General features: G+C 48.5%; 1 protein-coding gene across 1 annotated transcript in view; it reads right to left on the minus strand.

Moving 5' to 3' along the window:
- The window catches only part of LOC146200112 (uncharacterized), a 479695-nt gene that overhangs the window by 67788 nt on the left and 391977 nt on the right, over positions 1–19930 (minus strand). The window contains exons 36-40 of the mRNA XM_084592273.1: positions 13043–13545; positions 12440–12603; positions 9451–9631; positions 5985–6069; positions 4790–5163 (exon numbers count right to left, since the gene is read on the minus strand). Of these exons, the coding sequence (XP_084448399.1) occupies positions 4790–5163; positions 5985–6069; positions 9451–9631; positions 12440–12603; positions 13043–13545 (1307 nt within the window). The remainder of the gene's footprint in view (positions 1–4789; positions 5164–5984; positions 6070–9450; positions 9632–12439; positions 12604–13042; positions 13546–19930) is intronic.

A 19930-nucleotide genomic window follows, 5' to 3' on the forward strand; every position in this document is an offset into this window, starting at 1 on the left:
TATTAGAAGTTCTCTGAAGTCCAATTCAGCTTTTGACGGTGCTTGATGGGACAGCATTAAGGCTGAAGTGCGTGACTGTTTCAGGGCGGCGGGAATCAGGCGGGCACGTGAGGAGCGACAAGAGATTAAGAACATCTCTGACGTCATTCTCCTGCTATGCGGACGATATTAACCTCTGGATTAACCATGGGAGCGATGCGAGTACGGAGGAACGCCTGCAAGCAGCGACCGACATCATTGTCGATTACGCGGCTAAAAGGGGACTTTCGTGCTCCCCGCATAAATCTGAGTTGTTCGTTTATAACCCAAAGTACCTCCGCTGCAAGAATAGCGGGGAGTTTCATATTCAGGTGGAGGGCAAACCGGTGCCAAAAATAGATCAGATCAGGATTTTGGGGATGATCATTCAATCCCACGGTCACAACGGAGAGGTCCTGAAAAAATTAGAAAGTTACGCGATGCAAACCCTCGGGCTCTTGAGGAGGGTCGCCACTAAAGGAAGAGGCCTCAAGGAGAGAAATTTGCTAAAACTAATCCAGGCATATGTAATAAGCAGAATCAGTTACGCCACGCCCTACCTGGACATCAAGGCCGGCGAAAAAGAGAAGTTAGACTGCCTGATTCGAAGATGCGTTAAGAAGGCGCTAGGACTGCCCATGGGTACCTCGAGCGAACGACTGCTTGAACTCGGGGTGCATAACACGTGGGCAGAATTGGCGGAGGCAGTGCGAGTCTCCCAATTAGAGAGACTAAGCATGACCGAGACGGGCAGGGTAATCCTTGCAAAAGTAGGCCTCAACCCAGACAGGGGAGTTCAAAAAAAAAGTCACAATTAATAGTGAAATCAGGAATGCCTTGGTGGTCCCCCCCTTCCCTAGGAATATGCATCCAGAATTTAATGTCGAAAGAAGGGCCAAACGAGCTGAAGCTCTAGAGCGACGGTTCAAGAACATGGGAACAAAGGAAGTAGTCTATGTTGATGCGGCAAGTGGCAGAACAGGTGCGGCGGTAGCTTCGGTAGTCGATGGCCGAGGGGCACCGGTATCCGCGGCAGCCATCAGAGGCCGCAACATAGAGACTGCGGAGGAAGTTGCGATAGCGCTAGTTTGCGTAGGAACAGAAGCCAAGTTCATAATTAGCGACAGCAAAACTGCCATTCAAAATTTTGGGAAGGGGAGGATATCGCCGGAGGCGGCCAAAATCCTCACCCAAAGAACAATAAATAGGAAAATTCAGTTAATTTGGACACCCGCTCACGCTGCCGTCCCTGGTAACGAGGCGGCTCACGAGCTAGCCCGAGCTCTCTACTTCCGGGTAGCCGTCGAGCCCCCCGAACACTGGGCATACGACGAGCGTCTGCAAAATTATGGGGAAATCATCGACCATTATAAATTGGGACGTAGACTGGTACCCCCGCCAGATGTTAGACTAAATAATAGAGAAGCTGTCGCGTGGAGGCGGCTACAAACTAATACGTTCATGAACCCGGTCTGGGCGTTTCACGCGCTACCAGACTTTAGGGACAATGATCTCTGCAAACACTGTGGGGCGAGAGGGACCCTCGACCACATAATTTGGGAGTGCCCACAATCTCCAGGGATAGGGCAAAATATTACAAGTAGAGAAGCCTGGGATACCCTGCTGCGAAGCGCGGACCCTGTGATCCAGCACCGCACCGTCCATCTGGCGGAAGAGGCCGCAAGAAGCCAAGGGCTACCTGCCAGCCTCTAATCCGCGGGCGCACGACTCCCCGTTTCCGATGGAAATAAAAGTTGTACAACCAACCAACCAATCTAAGCCTCTTTTTGCTGGCCGGGAGTCACCGAATCACTTATCTCGCAGCGCATCCGGCTCCGGAAATTACTCCAACGCCGCTGTGATAGCCTTAGAGCTGACTGAAAAACTTTATTACAGGGAGGAAGCTTGAGATGGCTACGGCCATCTTTCGCAATCACTAAGTGGGCTTCTTATTACAAGAGCTCATTGGCGACGGCCGCGACTCGGTGGACTAGGGCCTTCTGGCCGATTGCCTTTTCTATCCTGCAAATCAATTTAAAACGCCGCTGATGCCTGCTGTACTAACGCTTCCTAGACACGGGGTGGCGCAGTGGTTACGGCGCTCGACTACTGTTCCCAAGGACGCGGGATCGAATCCCGGCCTCGGCGGTAGCTTTTCGATGGAGGCGAAAAGCCAGGTGCCCGTGTGCTGTGCGATGTCAGTGCACGTTAAAGAACCCCAGGTGGTCGAAATTTCCTGAGCCCTCCACTACGGCGTCTCTCATAGCCTGAGTCGCTTTGGGACGTTAAACCACACAAACCAACCAACCAACATCTGAGTCTTCTTGTGTTTGCTGTGTTGTTGTTGTGTTGCCTGTAGCAATAAGGAAAAGAAAATGCACGGGCCTGCTACTGGCTCTGTATCTGGGCCACCTCCGCTGCCTGATTGATTGATTTATAGGAAGGGAAAGGCGCGGTAACTGTCTTACTTGTTTTTCTGTGGACACCGCAACCGCGCCGTAAGGGAAGGGAGGAAGATGGGAGTGAAAGTGGAAAGAGGAGCCGTAGTGGAGGGCTGCGGAGTAATTTCGACCACCTGGGGATCTTTAACGTGCGCTGACATCGCACAGCACACGACGCCTCTTCGTTTCGCCTCCATCGAAACGCAGCCGCCGAGGTCGGGTTCGAAGCCGGGTACTCCGGCACAGTAGTCGTGCGTCTTACCACTGCACCACCCCGGCGGGGCACCTCCTCCGCTGCTCGTGCGGAGAGAAGAGAAAATAGAGAAGAAAGGAAAAAGAAGAGGGAGAGAAAGACGCGCGCCGCAACAACAGCCGTCATCCACCACCGAAGCAGTGGCAGGTGCAATGACGGCCTACAACAGATAAAATTCGGTGGTTGGCTAGCCCCCGCCGCAAGCGGCGTTGACCTACCGTCCCAGCCCCGTAGGGCCAGGAACTTCCACCCTTCTGTGTGGCGCAGCGTTCGAGGAAGCGGCATATAAAAGGGTACCGCACGGATATGCCTGGATCTGATGCCCGGCGGGGTCAGCTTCAGATATGCATGAATCATCTGGCGACGTCATGAATCGAAATAATTGTTCTGCACTACCTTCATTTCATTCCCTATCGATCACAATCATTCGTTTGATCCTAACTCTTCTGAGAACCACACAGCGGCTGCGGACACAACCTTGCCGACATAGCTTAGTAAGGTTTTCGCCTTAATCATGACTTGGTTTTTTGTCCTATTCGCGGACAATCCCATAATACGTGATACGACAGATGAAAAGGACGAAACGACACTCCGAAACTGACAGAGAGCACGTGTGAAATAAGGCCAAAAAGGTTGCACAAGCAAGTTTGAATTCGCAGGACTTTCATTCACCTATTAGCATCATATCCTTAAGGCAGACTCTAAGCGTTCTCGCAACTTTGTTAGAACCACAATTCGTATTTGATCGGCGCATCGGTTACGAGAAAAGAAGAAAAGTTCTGAGTGTATTCTCTATCGTCGCTAGAGCCCGGCTACAGCTCCCGAACATTGGACCCTTTCCAAAACTCCGCAAGCCAGCTTGGCTGCATAGCAAGAACCCCTTTACTATGGCGTCGCAGCCCATCAATGAGGCAGAATTTAGGTGCAGCACAGAATACTTTACCAAGCATCACATCGCGCACAAACCTGGCGAGCAGCATTCCTTCTCTATTGAAAAGCGGGAGTTGGGGGGAGGGGGGGTATCAATAGCACCTGCGAGGAGGAGGAGGAAACAACTTTATTCAACGCACTATTAAGCGTCGAGAATGTCCTGGGCCAGAGTCCCCAAGGCGAACTGGTCCTTCAGCTGGTCAGAGGCTAACCAAGCCCGCCAGGTTGGGGGAGGAGGCGTTTTCTCGACAGAGGCACTCTTAACGCCTTAATCGCGACAGCAACAAAATGGAGAAGTCTGCAAGAAATTGACGCTGCCATTATTGCCACAATAGACGTCTCCTGCGCTGCTCCCAATTTCCTCCACTAAAATAGGTTTGACATCCATGGTCATGTTTTCGCTGCGCAGAGAAGCTGGCTTTCAGAGTTTTGCAAAGGATCTATTGTTGGACAGAATGACCAGAGGTGCTAAAGATGTGACAAAGGTGTATGCATCCAACGTACTACGGTTGCGAATGTTGCCTGTGTGCTCTGTGACGCTCGCTCTTGCTAGCCATGTCTTTATTCAGAAACTATGAACCTGGAAAGCATTTGTGGAAACGTGGACGGTCGTGCATGGATTAGCGGAAAATGAGAGACTCAGTTTGCCATTGCGCATGCAGGAAGCACTTTGGATTGAGTTATGAGGAAATAACAAAAGTTTGAAAGCAGCCTGGAACTTGGTTTGCATGACATGATTGGATTAGTTTCAATCGGAACTTTTGCTGCCCATGTAGTCTTTAGACCATCTTGGCGCTCAATAGATTTCCACGTCGTGAGATGACACGAAGAATGCTAACGTTTTCTCCATAATTTAGGGGCCAAGGGCTGAAGATTCGGAGTGTAACTCCGAGAAGTTAGAAACCCGTGAGACTCTTGTTGGGGTATCTTTATTAGCAAACACGCCTGCGGAAAACGACATGCATGCGCGCGTTAAATTCATTCCTCGACAAAGAACAGACATGAGAGCACTTAGCAACATCTTCACATTGGTCAGGGCGGTCACAGGCGAAACTATAGTAATTGTAGTAGTAGAGCTGGAGGGGGTAGTAGTAGTAGTAGAACATGCTGAAAGTGGTAGGCCCCACAGCAGTAGGAGTGGCTGTACCTCGCCGCCTTGAAGGCTGCTGCAACGGCCAGGCACCGCCTCCGGAAAGCGATCAGCTTCCTCTCGGACGGGTACCGGGCCAGATGATGAAACAGGCGACCCGGTCCCGACCGCGCGCCCAGGGCACCAGGCTGCTCTGCCGCAGGGGCGCAGTGTCTGCTCTCGGAATTAAACACGCCACCCGGTCGGAAGCGACTGTGCTCGCGGTGCCCCCGAGCCAGCTGCGAGCGTGACTGCTCCGCCGTGAAGCGGTCGATGCGTCTGCGAAGCCGCCGCAGAGTGGCGTCGCACACGCATGGCAACGTAGTGGTGACGCCATGCGGAGAACGACGGAGAAACGAGCGTGCGCTTTCGGACAGCGACACCAAGCAGGCCTGCGCGCAATGTGCAAGGGCACTTGCAACCTCACTGCATAACACTCAATTTCAACACACCGAGAGAACCTGCGCCCAAGCTCACAAAATGCGCTGTTCTGAGAAACTTCAAGGGCGATATTGCCAAAGAGAATGCGGAACGTTGTTTTCTGGCAATTTAACGGTCGCTGAATTTCGGTCTGGAATAATCATGCGATTGATTGCTCTTCAAAAAGGAACATTTTTCCACTCATGCTGTCATGGTCATTGCTACCAGATACAAGCTTATGTGTTTGATCTCTCCATGACAAGGCGCCGTCAAGTTACTTTTGTTTCACTGTGCTTGCTAACCGAACAAATATGAATAAAGCATTGCTACAGTTCTCTCTCTCTTTCGCTCCAATATTTGATCCCAATATTTTCAATCACGTGAGCGAGCTGATGAGCTCCACCAATTCTTGCCTCCCTTAGCATCACCGTTCTTCAGCGTTCCAATGTCTGCCTTTGATGCAAATGTCAGTGCCTACATATAAGGGAATGATTGAAACATTTACCTAGAACGTAGGAGCCTCTAGCTCCCGAATTTCTACACGTCTAAATAAGGCGCCGAAAGCGGTAATAACACGGACGGAAGCACAAAAACAGCTCTGCTTGCGCTTTAGAGTGCCTCTTTCTTAGCTTCCGCGCTGTGAAGAATAAATCATCCGCAAGCTCACACCTAGGCATGGCGACTCTGTGAAGCAAATTAATTTTTCCATCCCTAACATTAGGACACAAATAGCAAAATTTTACGACACAGCTGACGGCTTTCAAAACAACGCAGGAAGAAGTAAGTGACTTGCCTGAGTTGGGTAAGCCACAAAAACTGAGCACAAAACGGCCACAGCGGTCATCTGGAAGCATAAGACGTTCGCGTCCCTCAGGAACCTGTAATAGAGAAAACGACTGCAGCGACACGCCTCTTGCTGAATGCTAGCGCTGAGGAACAGTTACTGTTCGAAGTTTGTTTTCCGAACGTTTCTACCCATGATCCAAACTGGCTGTCCAGCTGACGCATGTGTTACTGACAAAAAGGGGACATATTCTTCATCAAAGAACTGTAAAAGCATGACTGGAACCGCTTTTCCTAAACTTTCATTCTCTTCCTGGAAACAAAAAATAGAACTGGAGCTGTGTTTCCACTGCTGGCGATTTTCGCAGTGTTCGACACTGCCTTTCCGACCATTACAGATAGAAATAGACCATAACAAGACGTTTTCTGGCCACAGCGCGATATTTTTTCTGCAAAATCAAAAATGGCAACTAGAAAATCTAATCTTACTGATCGTGGTTATAACGCGCTGCGCACTTTTTTTTTTTTTTTTTTTTTTGCTGCACAAATCACACAGACACAAAACAAAACGTGTTTTTTTTTTTAATTTCCTTAACCCAGCGCCTTGTTTTTCTCAATTTTGCAAATATAATATTCTTTTCGCCATGTAGCCCCGCATAGCCAGTAGAAAAACAGCTAGAACCGTGTTAAAAATACGATAAAATATTCTGCTGTTCTGTTGTACTTGCCTGTAGAACTGTACATTCTTTTGTAGCACTTTTCTGTAGACTACAGTCCTGTAGCACATTTTGTTGTAACTACAGAAAACTCCGATGTTACTACAGACATTTCTGATGTCACAACAGGTGCCTGCATGTCAAAAGCCACACAGGAATTCTGTCGTGACAACAGATAATTTAATGTACTTTTTTTGTCAACTAGATGCTGCCGTAATTACTTGGTAAAAAAAAATCATTTCCACCTACCACGGTGTCAAGGATGCAATTAAATTTGTTCGACTTTGGGTGGCAATTCTAATATCAATGTAATTGAATTACAACATAACTGCAGTAGAAGTGAACTGCAGCCCTGGCACAGACAGAGATGAACTCACTAAATTTAATTATGCCACGTGGTGGTGACAACATCGTAGGCGACACACGAATAGGCATAGTGTTGCGCTGAGAAACGTTATTGGGCTTACTTGCGCCCGCAAAAGAATAAAGCAAAAAGATGGCGTCGAAAGCAGCAATCGTGCTCGGCGGCTGTGGACCTATGAATGCCCGCTGTGTTAGGCAACGCTCAATTTAAACTCAGCAGCGAATAATCATCTCGATAATCTGGGAAAACGGTGAAGAGAACCACCTGAAACAACGTGGAAAGCGTTGGCCTTGGCTGGTATGATTATAGACACATCTCGGTGCACTTTGCGCGACAAAAAAAAAAAAAAATGACAAAGCCGTGCCAAGTGGCTTTCGGCGTGCACAATTTTCGCGGTATTGCCTAGACATTCCGCGCGTTACAAGCAAGGCAATAATGAGCCATTCTTGCGGCTGTCGGGATCGACAAATAAAGATTAAAATAGTTCACGTCAATATAAATTTATCGGGTTCAAAATTGAATGAATCTATTTCTACTGCTGCCTGCTAAACGCGGAACTCGTTGCGCGGGTGGATGAGTGGAAAGAGACATATCGCCCTCTCCATCGATGTTATGGCGAGAGGGAAAGAATGTGAAACCTGAGGTTGCTTCCAAGGCAGAAACGGGGTTGTGCATGGCTAAAAGAAGGCTATTAACAACTATCCTAAATTCATGCGACACACCGGTGAGCCTGGCTTCACTAATTGTTTTCCCTGCGCTTAAGAATTATTTAGTGAACCTTAAGCCAAAAACGTTAAATACCTCATACTTAAGTAAAAATCTTTTTTAATTGCGTTTCCAAATTTGTTTGCTCCAATTCGAGGCGTACTTTGTCCTGAAAAGGTAATTCAGAATCCTTGAGTGTAACGAATTGAAACAGTATTTTAAGAGTAATACAGAAATTATTTTTTGTTTCCTTCCATCTTTCACAATTCAAGCAGAACGTGCTTGCAATAGAAAGCACTTACAACTAATTCTGCTTGTAAGATTCAATATTTTAGTGCAGTTGCCATTATTATAAGTGATTGGGTGGCAGAGTGGTAAGCACAACAAAAGGTAAACAATAATGTACAATGATGAACAAAATAAGAAATTATACTCTCTTGTTATGATTAAAAATGCTAATCATAAGTTTCAATGAGAATTTAGGCACCATGCCATGCGCTGCAACTCTTGCACGCATCTCAGTATCTTGAATAGCGTCGCTAGCCTTGTTTCTTTCGTCTCAGCCTAAGAACTTTAAAAGCAATCCTGCTAGACCGGATATCAGCGGGAAAATCCTCGTCGAGAGAAATTAACGACTGAATGCGGTTAGGGTCGCTCTATACGCTGAGTCGACTGTCTTGATAATGACACTGTAACGCCGGTGAGTAAATGTAAGGAAATGCACCAGGGGCCGTATTCTGACAGGATCCATTTTCTCTTGCGGATCCATTTGCCTCTCTGGCATTAAGTAGTGTGAACGACGAAGCCGCGAGTTTCAAGCGTCCCTAGAAATCAATGAGGCTATTGAAACATTGGCGACCACACCTCAAGATTGGTGTATGATGCAGCCAGTCTTTTTTCCAATGCATGAAGTACGGCCCCGCCGGGGTGGTGCAGTGGTAAGACGCCCGACTACTGTGCCGGAGTACCCGGGTTCGAACCTGACCTCGGTGGCTGCGTTTCGATGGAGGCGAAACGGAGTGGCGTCCGTGTGCTGTGCGATGTCAGTGCACGTTAAAGAACCCCAGGTGGTCGAAATTTCCGGAGTCCTCCACTACGGCGTCTCTCATAGCCTTAGTCGCTTTGGGACGTTAAACCCCACAAACCAACCAACCAACCAGCATGAAGTACGTGGCTATAGCTACCATCGACGGTGGGGCCCTCTAGCCTGAGATTGCTGCGATTGGCCACGGGTTGCTTTTATCCTATGCAGCCATTATACTAATTTAACGCCAAATTAAATTCGATTCTTACAGAATATGGCCCCAGGTAGAGACCACCAATATTATTAGAAAGTTTAGCCACCCCACCTAAAGGACACTTCCGCAGCTAAACCCCACCTTACACCTAACTCCAAGGAACATGGTCCTGTTCATGCAGTGTCGTTGAACGCCCGACATGATGAGGCTGGCAGCAACTGCCCCTTGGCGCGTGTCCTAGTTTGCAGTAATGTGTGTGTGCTGCCCAAACACACGGAGTCACTTGTGAATGCGTTATCCACAGGAAGCAACGCGGTGAAAATGACCGGCTTGAGCGTCACAACTGGCGACAGGCGGAACCTGAACGGCTCTTGGAAAGGAGTCGATATAATCCTCCTTGTGCTCTTAAAGATAGCAGCAAGGTAGGGTATAGGGTGTTAAAGCGACACTCACATTTGGGTGCAGCACAGAAGGATGCAGATGGAGGCCAGGATAAGCGTGACCAGCACGAGCCAGCCAACTGAGCCCATAGCCAGAGAGAGCTGGGTGTACTTGCCCCTGCGTGCAGGCGCGGGCACTTTGAAGGCCATCCCAGGCTGGCGCTTCTCACCCTCGCTATCTTCAGAGTCCGTGGCTGCGAGTAACAAGTGATGCGGCGGAGAACGTTGTCATAGCCACGATCATTCGATGTGCAATGTTCATGCAAAGAAATATGCCATCGGCTATTTCACTTCTTTTGAATATTTCTCGTGATCACTCTAAACTTGGAGAAATATAGAAGCGGCAATTGAGCAAAGCTGTTAATCAAGTGTTGATATCAACTAAGAAGTTATCCACTAAGGATGTAAATCCCTCCCTCTGTAGCAGCGAGCATGCTTCGCGTGAGCAAAGCGGACATCACGGCCGAGATCGGCGGCCCAGTGACGTCATCATTACGAGAGAAGTGAAAAGCTTTTCGTCGGCCTGGTAAAACTCAGCCACGCCTTCGCTTATAAGGTGACCATGGTGTTATCGGTGTTTCCATCGCACATAAAGGAACTCCACAAGTCATGTTCTGCCGGATGCCAGTGGCGGTATCACAATCGATTCAAATCTCTTGCCTTTAGTGCACATAGTGCACCTTAGACTACACCCCTCCTACCGACCCTTCAGAATTCAGTAGGAGAGGAAAGAACACTCTCTAACAAACCGCCCTATGTGAAATGAATTTCAGTGTGAAGAAATTGTTGCTTAGTCTAACTGTACTTTGTTTATGTGAACCGGCCCTCTCATATGGACTCATGATTCAAAAGTACAAAATCGACAGCGATAAAAGTCCCAAAGAACCGATACAGCTTGCAAAACTCTTCGGAGTACCGAGAACTAAACACCTTCCTGGGCCCTGCTATCATACAAGAGTATGGCGAAACCTCTGTGACTAACCTCTTTTTTGGATAAAACCGAAATTATAAAACGCTGTAAGCACTTACGCCGTATGCTGCACCATGCGCGAAACTCGTGGATAGGTGCTGGGCTAACCCGCGAGTGTGACGACGGTTCGGTTGTTCACGACATTGTTGGTGCACGAGGTTCGATGCCGATTTTTGGGAACATATCATGGGGCGAAAGGAGCAAAAGCGCCATGAGGTGCTGAAGAAGCAGGCAGAGTTGAGTGGAGCGACTATGGAGGGTGCACTAGTAGTGTCAGAGATCGGCATCGAGTTACCAAGGCGGGGTTGCGACTCACAGTATTAGTTAGTGCTTTCACCAGCGAAAGAGAATTGCTGACACACTGAGCGAACGTTTACGCCAAACCCCGGAACATTGTCGCAGTAACAGCTATCGCTGTAAAACGCACCTGTCTGCGGTAGCGAGCCCGTCAGGAAGCTGGCTGGTGTACCCACAATTATAGCTAGTAGAGAAAGAGGTAGAGGCATTACCACCCCCCCCCCCCCCCCATATTCCCACCTCCTAACATCTAGGCGTAGAGATAGCCGGCCTCGTTAGGAATACACCAATAAACCGAGTTGTACCAACCCCATAACTTCATTTCAACCAGTTCTGAGGCACATTTCTCTGTCGTTTTCGATTTAGGACTTCGTGTTTCTACATAACGCCATGCTTAACTCATTTTCGCTAGGGCGACAACTTTTAAATATGTTTGTCAAATCTCAGCCCGTTTCAGCAGCAACTGTCCGTAAGCAAACATTTGTACCACTGGCACGTAAGTATTGAGGTAGCGGTAAGCAAAGAATTCAGATATACATAACGGAAAGCGCATATTTCATCGTACGCATTTTACGCCCCTTCCCAGTTGCCTGTAATGGGTCGTTAAAAATTTTTGTTTGTTTGTTTGTTTGTTTGTTTGTTTGTTTGTTTGTCTGTTTGTTTGTTTGTTTGTTGGGTTTAATGCCCAAAAACAACTCAGGCTATGAGAGATGCCGTAGTGGAGGACTCCGGAAATTTCGACCACCTGAGGTTCTTTAACGTGCACTGACAAGTGGTACAACATATATCCCCCTCGCCCCACTGTGTGGCGCAGTGATTAGGGCGCTCGATTGCTGTACCCAGGAACGTTGTTTCGAATCCCGGTCGCGGCGGCCGCTTTTCAATGGAGACAACAATAAAAGCAAGGCGCCTGTGTGCTGTGCGGTGTCAGTGCACGTTAAAGGACCACAGTTGTATGAAATTTCCGAAGCCCTTCGCTACGACTCTCTCATTGCCTGAGTTGCTTTAAGGCGTTAAACCTCATTAACCAATCTAAACCACATATTCCCCCTTAAAAAATTATAGCAGAATTTGCGCAGTTGTCAAATGCAAAGTAGGTGCACAGCACTGCTTACCCCTCTTTGCATACTTGTTTATGCATTTTACAGTTTGTTATGCTTATATTTTTGCCTTTATCTAAAACGCTCTCATGTATACATGCTTCCACTCTCTGAACATTGTTTACTTTCATTTTTTACATTCCAGTGAGGGTGAGATAACAGTTTTGTAATCTGGGCCGAACTATCCGCAACTGTGACACGCGCCCGCTCTCTCACTGGACGCATATGTGGCCGCTCCGCCTCTTCGTCAGCTAACACGAGTGAAACCTACGTAAAATTGTAAGTTGGTTGACAGACATCTGAACCGCGCCGTAAGAGAAGGGAGGAAGGCAGGATTGAATGCTAAAAGAAACCTATATGTCTATTGACGCCATTGATGAGATGGCGTGGGAACGTCCAAGAATGTCAAGCGCAAACTATCGAAATTTTTCAACTATCAATAGTCTAGAAAAAGCATATGTTTGCATTGCTTAATTTATATCATTGTAACTTACAGCGCAATGGTTGTATACCTATCTTAAGCAAGCGATGACAGAGCGATGTCCAGTTGCACTTTGAGTGCACTGCTTTATGACGAATGTGACCGTCGCTTGAAGCACGCGCGAAATTTAAAAAAGTCACGAAATTCAGCTTACCGAAATCAAGGCACGTCAGGTCCGAGTCTGCGAGCGAAGGGGAATGGCTTCTCTCCACAGGCTCAAAATCTTCGTTCGGGGCAGCACTACTTTTGGTATTTTTCGTCCGGCGTTGAAGGACTGCCAGATTGGCCAACGCTGCCTCCAGAGGAGATACAGTATCCCTGAAATTAAAATTAAAAAAAAAAAAGAGATGTGCAGATATTGAGTGTCACGTACTAACACGTTACAAACACGGTAGCAGCATTCCTTGTCCTCACGTATCTCCTATTGCAACAGACCTAACGTCACTTAACCAAAAAATAAAAATTGTGTGCGCATACTCAGGGCTGTACCTTCCGATCAGCACCATTAGGAATTAATGCAGAGTCTTTGGCAAGCTAACCTTCAGGATTTTGAGACTTTTTTACACTGGCAGCGGATTATAGAAGCAGCCCGCTGCAGGCACCACTGTACAACTTCGCATATCCATCGTTTTCAGAGTTGCGGAAGTTCTCTTCACTACACACCATAGTCTTCCCTGCCTCTCTTAAACTTTTGCGCGGCCGCACCTTCCAAACCAGTTGTGCCTGGGAGTGCTGAGGAGTGTGTGAGCCTACTTGCCTGAAAATATCGTCAGCCGGCTCCGCACTTTCCATGTTCGGCTTGTCTGCTCGCGCTTCTGCCAGCGATGTATCGCTGCTGCAAGCGGAGCTCTTTTCTTCGTCACACAGGGCTCGCAGTCGCTCACCAGGAAGGCTATCAATGTGACCACCGCGGCCCCTCGCCGCTTCGCCCATGTACTGCGGCGCCCAATAGGGCCGATGGTCGTTGTTACCCTCCCTAGCGGCACGGTATATGCCGTAGAGACTCTCCGAGCTCAGGCTCCGCACGGACGACAAGCCGGACCAGGAGTAGCGCCTTCGCCGCGCCCAACCGCAGGCGGCTTCGAAGCAGTACGAGAGCAGTTCCCGGCACAACAGCCACACGTCCCGTGGCAACTCCGCGCACATATGATGCCTGAATATCGCTTCGGGCACTTGGTGGACAAAATGCACCACCAGACACACAAGGACAGCCTCACCCATCCACTGCGCCGATGAATAGAAAGGGTCGGGGATGGGAGGCTGAAACGAATATGGAGGCGAAGGCGTAAGTTTCTTGTATACAAACGAATCCATCGACACATGTCAATGCCTGCGCGAACTTCAGCAAACAGGTGCAGTTGAGGAGCGCAGAGGGCTGTGCGCGTCGGTATGAGGCACCTAGGTTGTATAGTGCAATAGACAAAACTGACAGACGGAGAATGCACTCATAGTATGGGCGCCCATGCTGTATCTTGCACATTTATCCGCTGTGATATAGCGCGCTATAGTCTATAGTTAGCACGTTAAGGTCGTTAGCAAAAGGGCCTTTATGCTAACAGGAGTAAGTAGAGCAGTTCCCAACACACCATTCCTAAGGCAACACTAAATGGTACAACCTACAAATATGCACAGCCAAATTTATTTCTTTATTGCAGTGACATGCATTACGGCTCGTTTTCTCAAAGATCGCGGCGGTGTATTTTCCGTGTAAATTTCAGTTTTGCAGTGCCTCTAGCGGTACGCGTAGCACTCGGAACTCATAAGCTCCTTCTGATGCGCATTGTGACATAACTGCACTGCCCGAGACTTGTGAGTTGTTTTTTGACTGCTTATCTGGTGCCGGAACGTCAGCACGGCCGTTACGTGCGTAACAGCCTTTCGAGTCGTCAGCTCAGCTCTTTTTGAAGCCTTCGGATGCGCGTAATGTAGACTCTCATTCCTTCCACTTTTCCTGGCAATGGCCACGACGCTCCCTACTGAAAAATCTGTAAGGGGCAATAACCTCACATTTTCTCACACAATCTCACTCAATTCACATAAGAAATCACGTACAAGTCGCATATAATTGCATAAGTTCTCATAGTTTCTTGTACATTATCATAAATTATGTACAATATTTTATGATAATGATGTGCACTTATAAGACCCTATGCTATTAAATGAGATTTTATGAGATTATTGCCCCGTAGAACTTTTGGTTTTTCAGTAAAGCAGCAGTCCGTCACGCTAGGTAATCGCGCAGCAAAACAGTTCGGGCACCAACGCCAAGAAGCTGAAATTCAACGCTGTCGATTTGTTGTTCCATAACAGTGTGTGACAGCCTGTTCTTTCAACGCGGCGTCGTTAAAGGCGCCGTTCTTGACAAAATCTTACGTCTTTGTTGCGAGCGAAAAATTGTGAACGAACTCGGTTCCCCCAGCCCATCTGTAGAGCGCCTTAACCACCGAACTGCCGTAGCAGGGGCGAAAACAATGCAGTGGAGAGGCAGGAACGATCTCCCGCAAGGGCTACGTTTTAATGCTGGACCAAATGGGTAAATTAATCTTCCCTCGTTTCAAGTTAAGAGATCGGATTATCGGAGAGGAAAATCAACAACAAAAGTCTGCGTCTACGAGCCGTGCTGTCTCGCCTCCGACTTGCTGGTATCGAGTCGCTGCCGCTACGTACACACGTGTGCAGACTTGTTTCAAAGCCCTGGAGCGGTCCTCTGAAGAGCAAACCGAGCGACATTTTTTAGAAGGTACAGCACTGTTTGGAATGGAGCAGAACTGCATAAGAACAAACGCAAGGGAGCAGCCCTTTGCTCTTAATACGGGAGTTGCGCGCTATATAGGTTTGTTCTGCAGCACACCACTCAGGCGCGCTAGCAAGCGTGCTCATGAACGTACTATATAAAAGGAACTCGCATGCTCCAATAAAGTAATGGCCACACGCAAATGGTACTAGGAGTCTGAATGCGGGTCTTTTGTGCAAATCCTTGATTACCTGTAGCAATTGAGCATTACACCAGAGTCGTTCTTCCATTTATATGGCTCTCCCGTCATGTGGGAACACTCAGGGATGGTGATTTTGACATTCATAAAAATGTCCTTGAGGCAGGCGATAACCGTGCACGCTCTGTTCCGCTTGCCCGGCGGACGTTTGCAGACACAGACCAATGATATCAAGATTGTCAGCGATCTTTGCATCCACAGCGACTAATACAAAGTCCTCTTAACCTCCCTTTTTATGAAAGAACGGGATTCAATAATTCAATAGCTCAATTAGGCAAGCATGTTACTGCAGTCGGAGTCCTTCTTATGGTCGCCATCTTGGCTACTGCGACGCCGCGTGCAGTTTGAGAAAATCGCCGCAGATCGCGTAATGACGGGTCTAACGAGGCTTGGCGGGGGCACTCTCAGTTCGTTTATGTATTTTCAAGGCGCATGCACCGCTATGCCACGTGGCAGCCAACCACTATCAAAAAGTAGACGCCTTCGCACGACAAATCCGCGCGCCCGGGTCACCCGACGCGTGACCACAATGCCAAGAGGCGGCGTTGGCTCTAAATGTTGAACACTGGCGCCATGTAATTTGAGGCTGTCGCATTTTGAAGAAGCCGCTGAGGGTCGAGCACGGCGCTTCATAAGGTCGCAGTCGTCGTTTCATGTAGTCGAAGGCGTTGTGAGCCGAAACTCGCAGGAACGCCTCTTGCAGTGCAGATGGTAACTGTTAGGAGAATCGACGGATCCTGATTGTTCAACGGGTTGCGACGTCTCGAGATCACACGAAATGGCAAAGTTGGCAGAACCTGCCAATACAGGTGGCTCCTTTCGTGGGACGGAAGTCGAACCCTCCGGGACATTTGGTTCGCGATTCCGACACGCTACTGACACGCAGGCACGTTCGCACAACTTGCTCAAAGCGCGGTTTTATATCTAAATCAGGTGGTCAGGTGACACACCGTGGTAGCTTACGACTGCATGTTCATGAGCATGCGTAAAATGATAGTGACAGAAAATAAGGGATTATTTATTATAAGCGCAGCAAAGTACACGTACGCGAAGTAGGATCCGCAAGAAAGCTCCATATGGGAGACATGTCACCTGAAACCCTTAAGGTGGAGCCTAAGTGTCCGAAAATAAGGCTATTGAGAGTCCCGTCAACTATTTTCAGCCACCTATACTGCCTCAAAGGCTGCGCCTACCCAAAAATTCTTGCGTATATAGCGCGCCTGCCACACTGGAGTTAACAAATTTGATCATTTGCATTTGTTTTGGAGGATTCAAACCTGCAGCCTCAATCGGACGGTCTACGCGATGTTGAAGTGAAGAAAAAAAAAACAGAAAGTCATAACGATGTTGAAAGATATCAAAATTTTCTTGTTGTTTGTCTTGCGGTAGCATAAACCGAGTTCTCACGGGATTTCGCTCTGTAATTTAACATCATTTCCACTTTCTATACTCATAGCTATCTTGACAATGCTGCAAAGGTCGCAGGCTGGGGAAATGCAGCTTCTCTATTTGTAATCACTGTACAAAAGTAGTGTGCTTCGTTATAAGGCCATGCAGGCGGCTTAAGAAAGCGTCAAAGGGGAGCTGATGAGTGAGCAGTCATCCAATGGTAATGTGTTACTCAGAGTTCTTTGCAGTTATGATGTACTTGATTTAACGCTTGTTCTGCATGCCACAGCTAATTACTCTAGAAGCTCACCTGCTCTCTCACTACCATGCGCCGTCTCACTCAGCTCATTTTCTTATTGCACAACATCACCTACGTGACGCAGGACGCCAAATGACATATACAATTTTGAGGCGGGTTTAAGGCACGGTCGCGGACTGAGAGGGGTGCATGGGGAAATGAATGATTAAATGTTTACCATACCTGAGCGTACATCCGACAGATAAGGGAATACGCGAAACACAGTGATATTGGTGCTGATAATGGGCCCCGACGCGAATACGGATTGAAGTAGATTTGCACTCTGTGTAACACGCAAAAGAGGCGATGGCGTGAGCCTCCTAATCATGTATCACGCTTCGGCGGTCCACGAACGTTTTCGTTTCCCCCGGTACAGTGCAAGCCTACACCGGCCGAGCTGTGCAATGTACAACAGCGAACTGGCCACTTGTGTAATATGCATTACTGCCTAACATAACGCCCTCTTTTCCGAGCGCCTTTTACGGCGGAGGCCTTTCTAAGCTCGTGGTGAATATCTCGCGTCTGCGAGATGCGTCCGCGAAATTCCGCGAGATGTGTCAGCGACATGTTGCAATAGCTTCTTACGTCAGCATAATTTCCCCGGTAAGATGTTGCAATAGGTTCTGACGAAGAAGCCAGGGAAAAGAAAGCAATGAAATTGTAACGAGTATGCACACACGCAACATAGAGGAAGAAAAGAAAGAGGAAAGGTTTCTCTTACGTGAAGCTAAGTGCAATGCTGTAATTTTTTTCTTGCCTTTGGTCTCCGAGCAACAGTGTCGTGGCAGTCTCTTGAGATCCAGTCAAGGCGCTGACTATTCCAGTTCGAATTTGTGCCAGTTTAAGCTTAACAGGAGCCCAACAACATTTATTAAAATGTCTTTTTTCCAATATGATACAAATTATCATGCTTTATAAAAAAATATGTTAGACAGGTAAGCTAGCTCCGCCTTTAAAGCGATGACCACTGATTTTCCCACTGACCTCCCTATTTTTCGAAGCGGCCCTCGCAATTCGTAGTGAAATTTTGTTGCGGAAGCAACACTACGCTAGTCGATGAGCCATTTCGCGGAGCCCCGATGATCCAAGCTGCACATGCGCGAGGAGCGAGTGACGTCACAGGAAGCATGACTAGAGAGCCGCGTCGGAGTCGCCGCCGACTCCTCTGCTGCGCGGATGACTTAGAGGTGCCGCCGCCGCGCCAGCTGCGCATGCGCCAGAAGGGAGTGACGTCACATGGTGCATAGCTAAGGTGCTGGGGCCACCGCCGACTCACCGCCGACTCAAAGGTGCCGCCGCCGCTTTCGCCGCGCTGAGCATGCGCAGTGACGTTATAGCTCTTCCGATACGCAGGAGCCATTGCGCATGCACGTGGTGTATATATGTGGCACCACGCCGGTATGGCGCCGGTACCGGCGCAGTCAGCCATGAAGAATTTAAGCCGAGCAGAGGCTGATCGCCTTAGGCGAGCAAACCTTCGTAATTCGTTGTTTCCGCCATTCTATTCGGGATGGTCATTGGTCAAACCACACCCGATTTTTTATACCAAGGGAATATCACTAATGCTCCTGTACGCTCAACACCATATCGCCCTGGAAATTTAGAGACTCCTCCTAATTTAAATTCTTGGTGAAACCCGTGAACATATTTCGACAGCGTTAATGACTGAAAGCCATTTAGCCAGCCTACAAGCTCCTTTAAGATATTTGTCTACTCGATCAGAGCCTTATTTTGTGTGAAAATTCGTCGTCTTCCGTTCAAGCAGCGCCAGTCTCTTGTCCTTTCCTTCTGTGTATGTGTTTTGCTAGCGGTAAAAAAATGCCGCATGAATGACTCGTGTGCGACTGCCCTTGAGGGTCGAAGTTGGCATAAATGCGCTTTCCTAATGTCGCTTAATCAGTAATCAGTAACTGTGCCTCTATTATCTAACAAATATCACGTGATATGAGAGGCCGTCCGACGTAAGATATTGTTACGGTACGCAGTGAAAGAGACGATGACGAAGTGCTGGGCTAGTAGAGAAAGACGACGCTGCAGCTACGTCTGGTTCTCCTGTGAGTGTGTCCCTACGGTGAAGTGTTGCGGCTACGACGTACCATCGCCTCCTAATATCTCGACGTGCCTCGTAACATCTTGGTGGAGCTGCTGGGTTAGACACCAATACCACAAGCTGGATCTCCGTAGTGGCCGCCAACTTAGTGCTAGCACTATGCAGTCCGACGCAGCTACCTCTACAGCGGCACAACCAGCGCCCACTGTCGTCGTTGCGCAGCCTCGTGATCCGGGAACCTTTTGTGGCACCGATGACATCGACGTCGAAGACTGGCTCGCTATGTACGAGCGAGTCAGTAAGCACAACCGATGGGACGCAACGTTGATGCTTGCAAATGTCATTTTCTACCTGGCTGGTACAGCGCGCGTCTGGTTCGAGACGCACGAAGAAGATCTAACATGCTGGGACATGTGCAAAGAGAAGCTTCGGGATCTCTTTGGCAAGCCAATCGGACGCAAGCTCAGCGCCAAAAAGGACCTGGCATCGCGAGCACAGTCGTCGACCGAATCATATCTGTCGTACATACAAGACGTACTAGCTCTATGCCGCAAAGTGAACAGCGCCATGCCCGAGTGTGACAAGGTGGGCCACATCTTAAAGGGCATTGCTGACGACGCTTTTAACCTTATATTTTGCAAAGATTGTACGACGGTCGACTCCGTCCTCGAGGTATGCCGGCGGTTTGAGCAAGCTAAACATCGTCGTATTGCTCCCCGCTTCGACCGCTTGCCAAACACAGTTGCTACGTCTTCGTGCGAAGATCTGCCAACACTGCAGCAGCCGTCCCATGAGCCAAACTTGACCAGGATCGTTCGCAGAGAGCTGGAGGCAATGGCCCCCGTCGCATTCACACCTCATCCGGCGGATGCTACTATAGCACTGATCCAAGCTGTCGTTCGCCAAGAATTCGCG

Source organism: Amblyomma maculatum, chromosome 2 (genome assembly GCF_055883805.1).
Source record: "Amblyomma maculatum isolate TAMU_Amacu chromosome 2, ASM5588380v1, whole genome shotgun sequence".
Taxonomy (NCBI): domain Eukaryota; kingdom Metazoa; phylum Arthropoda; class Arachnida; order Ixodida; family Ixodidae; genus Amblyomma; species Amblyomma maculatum.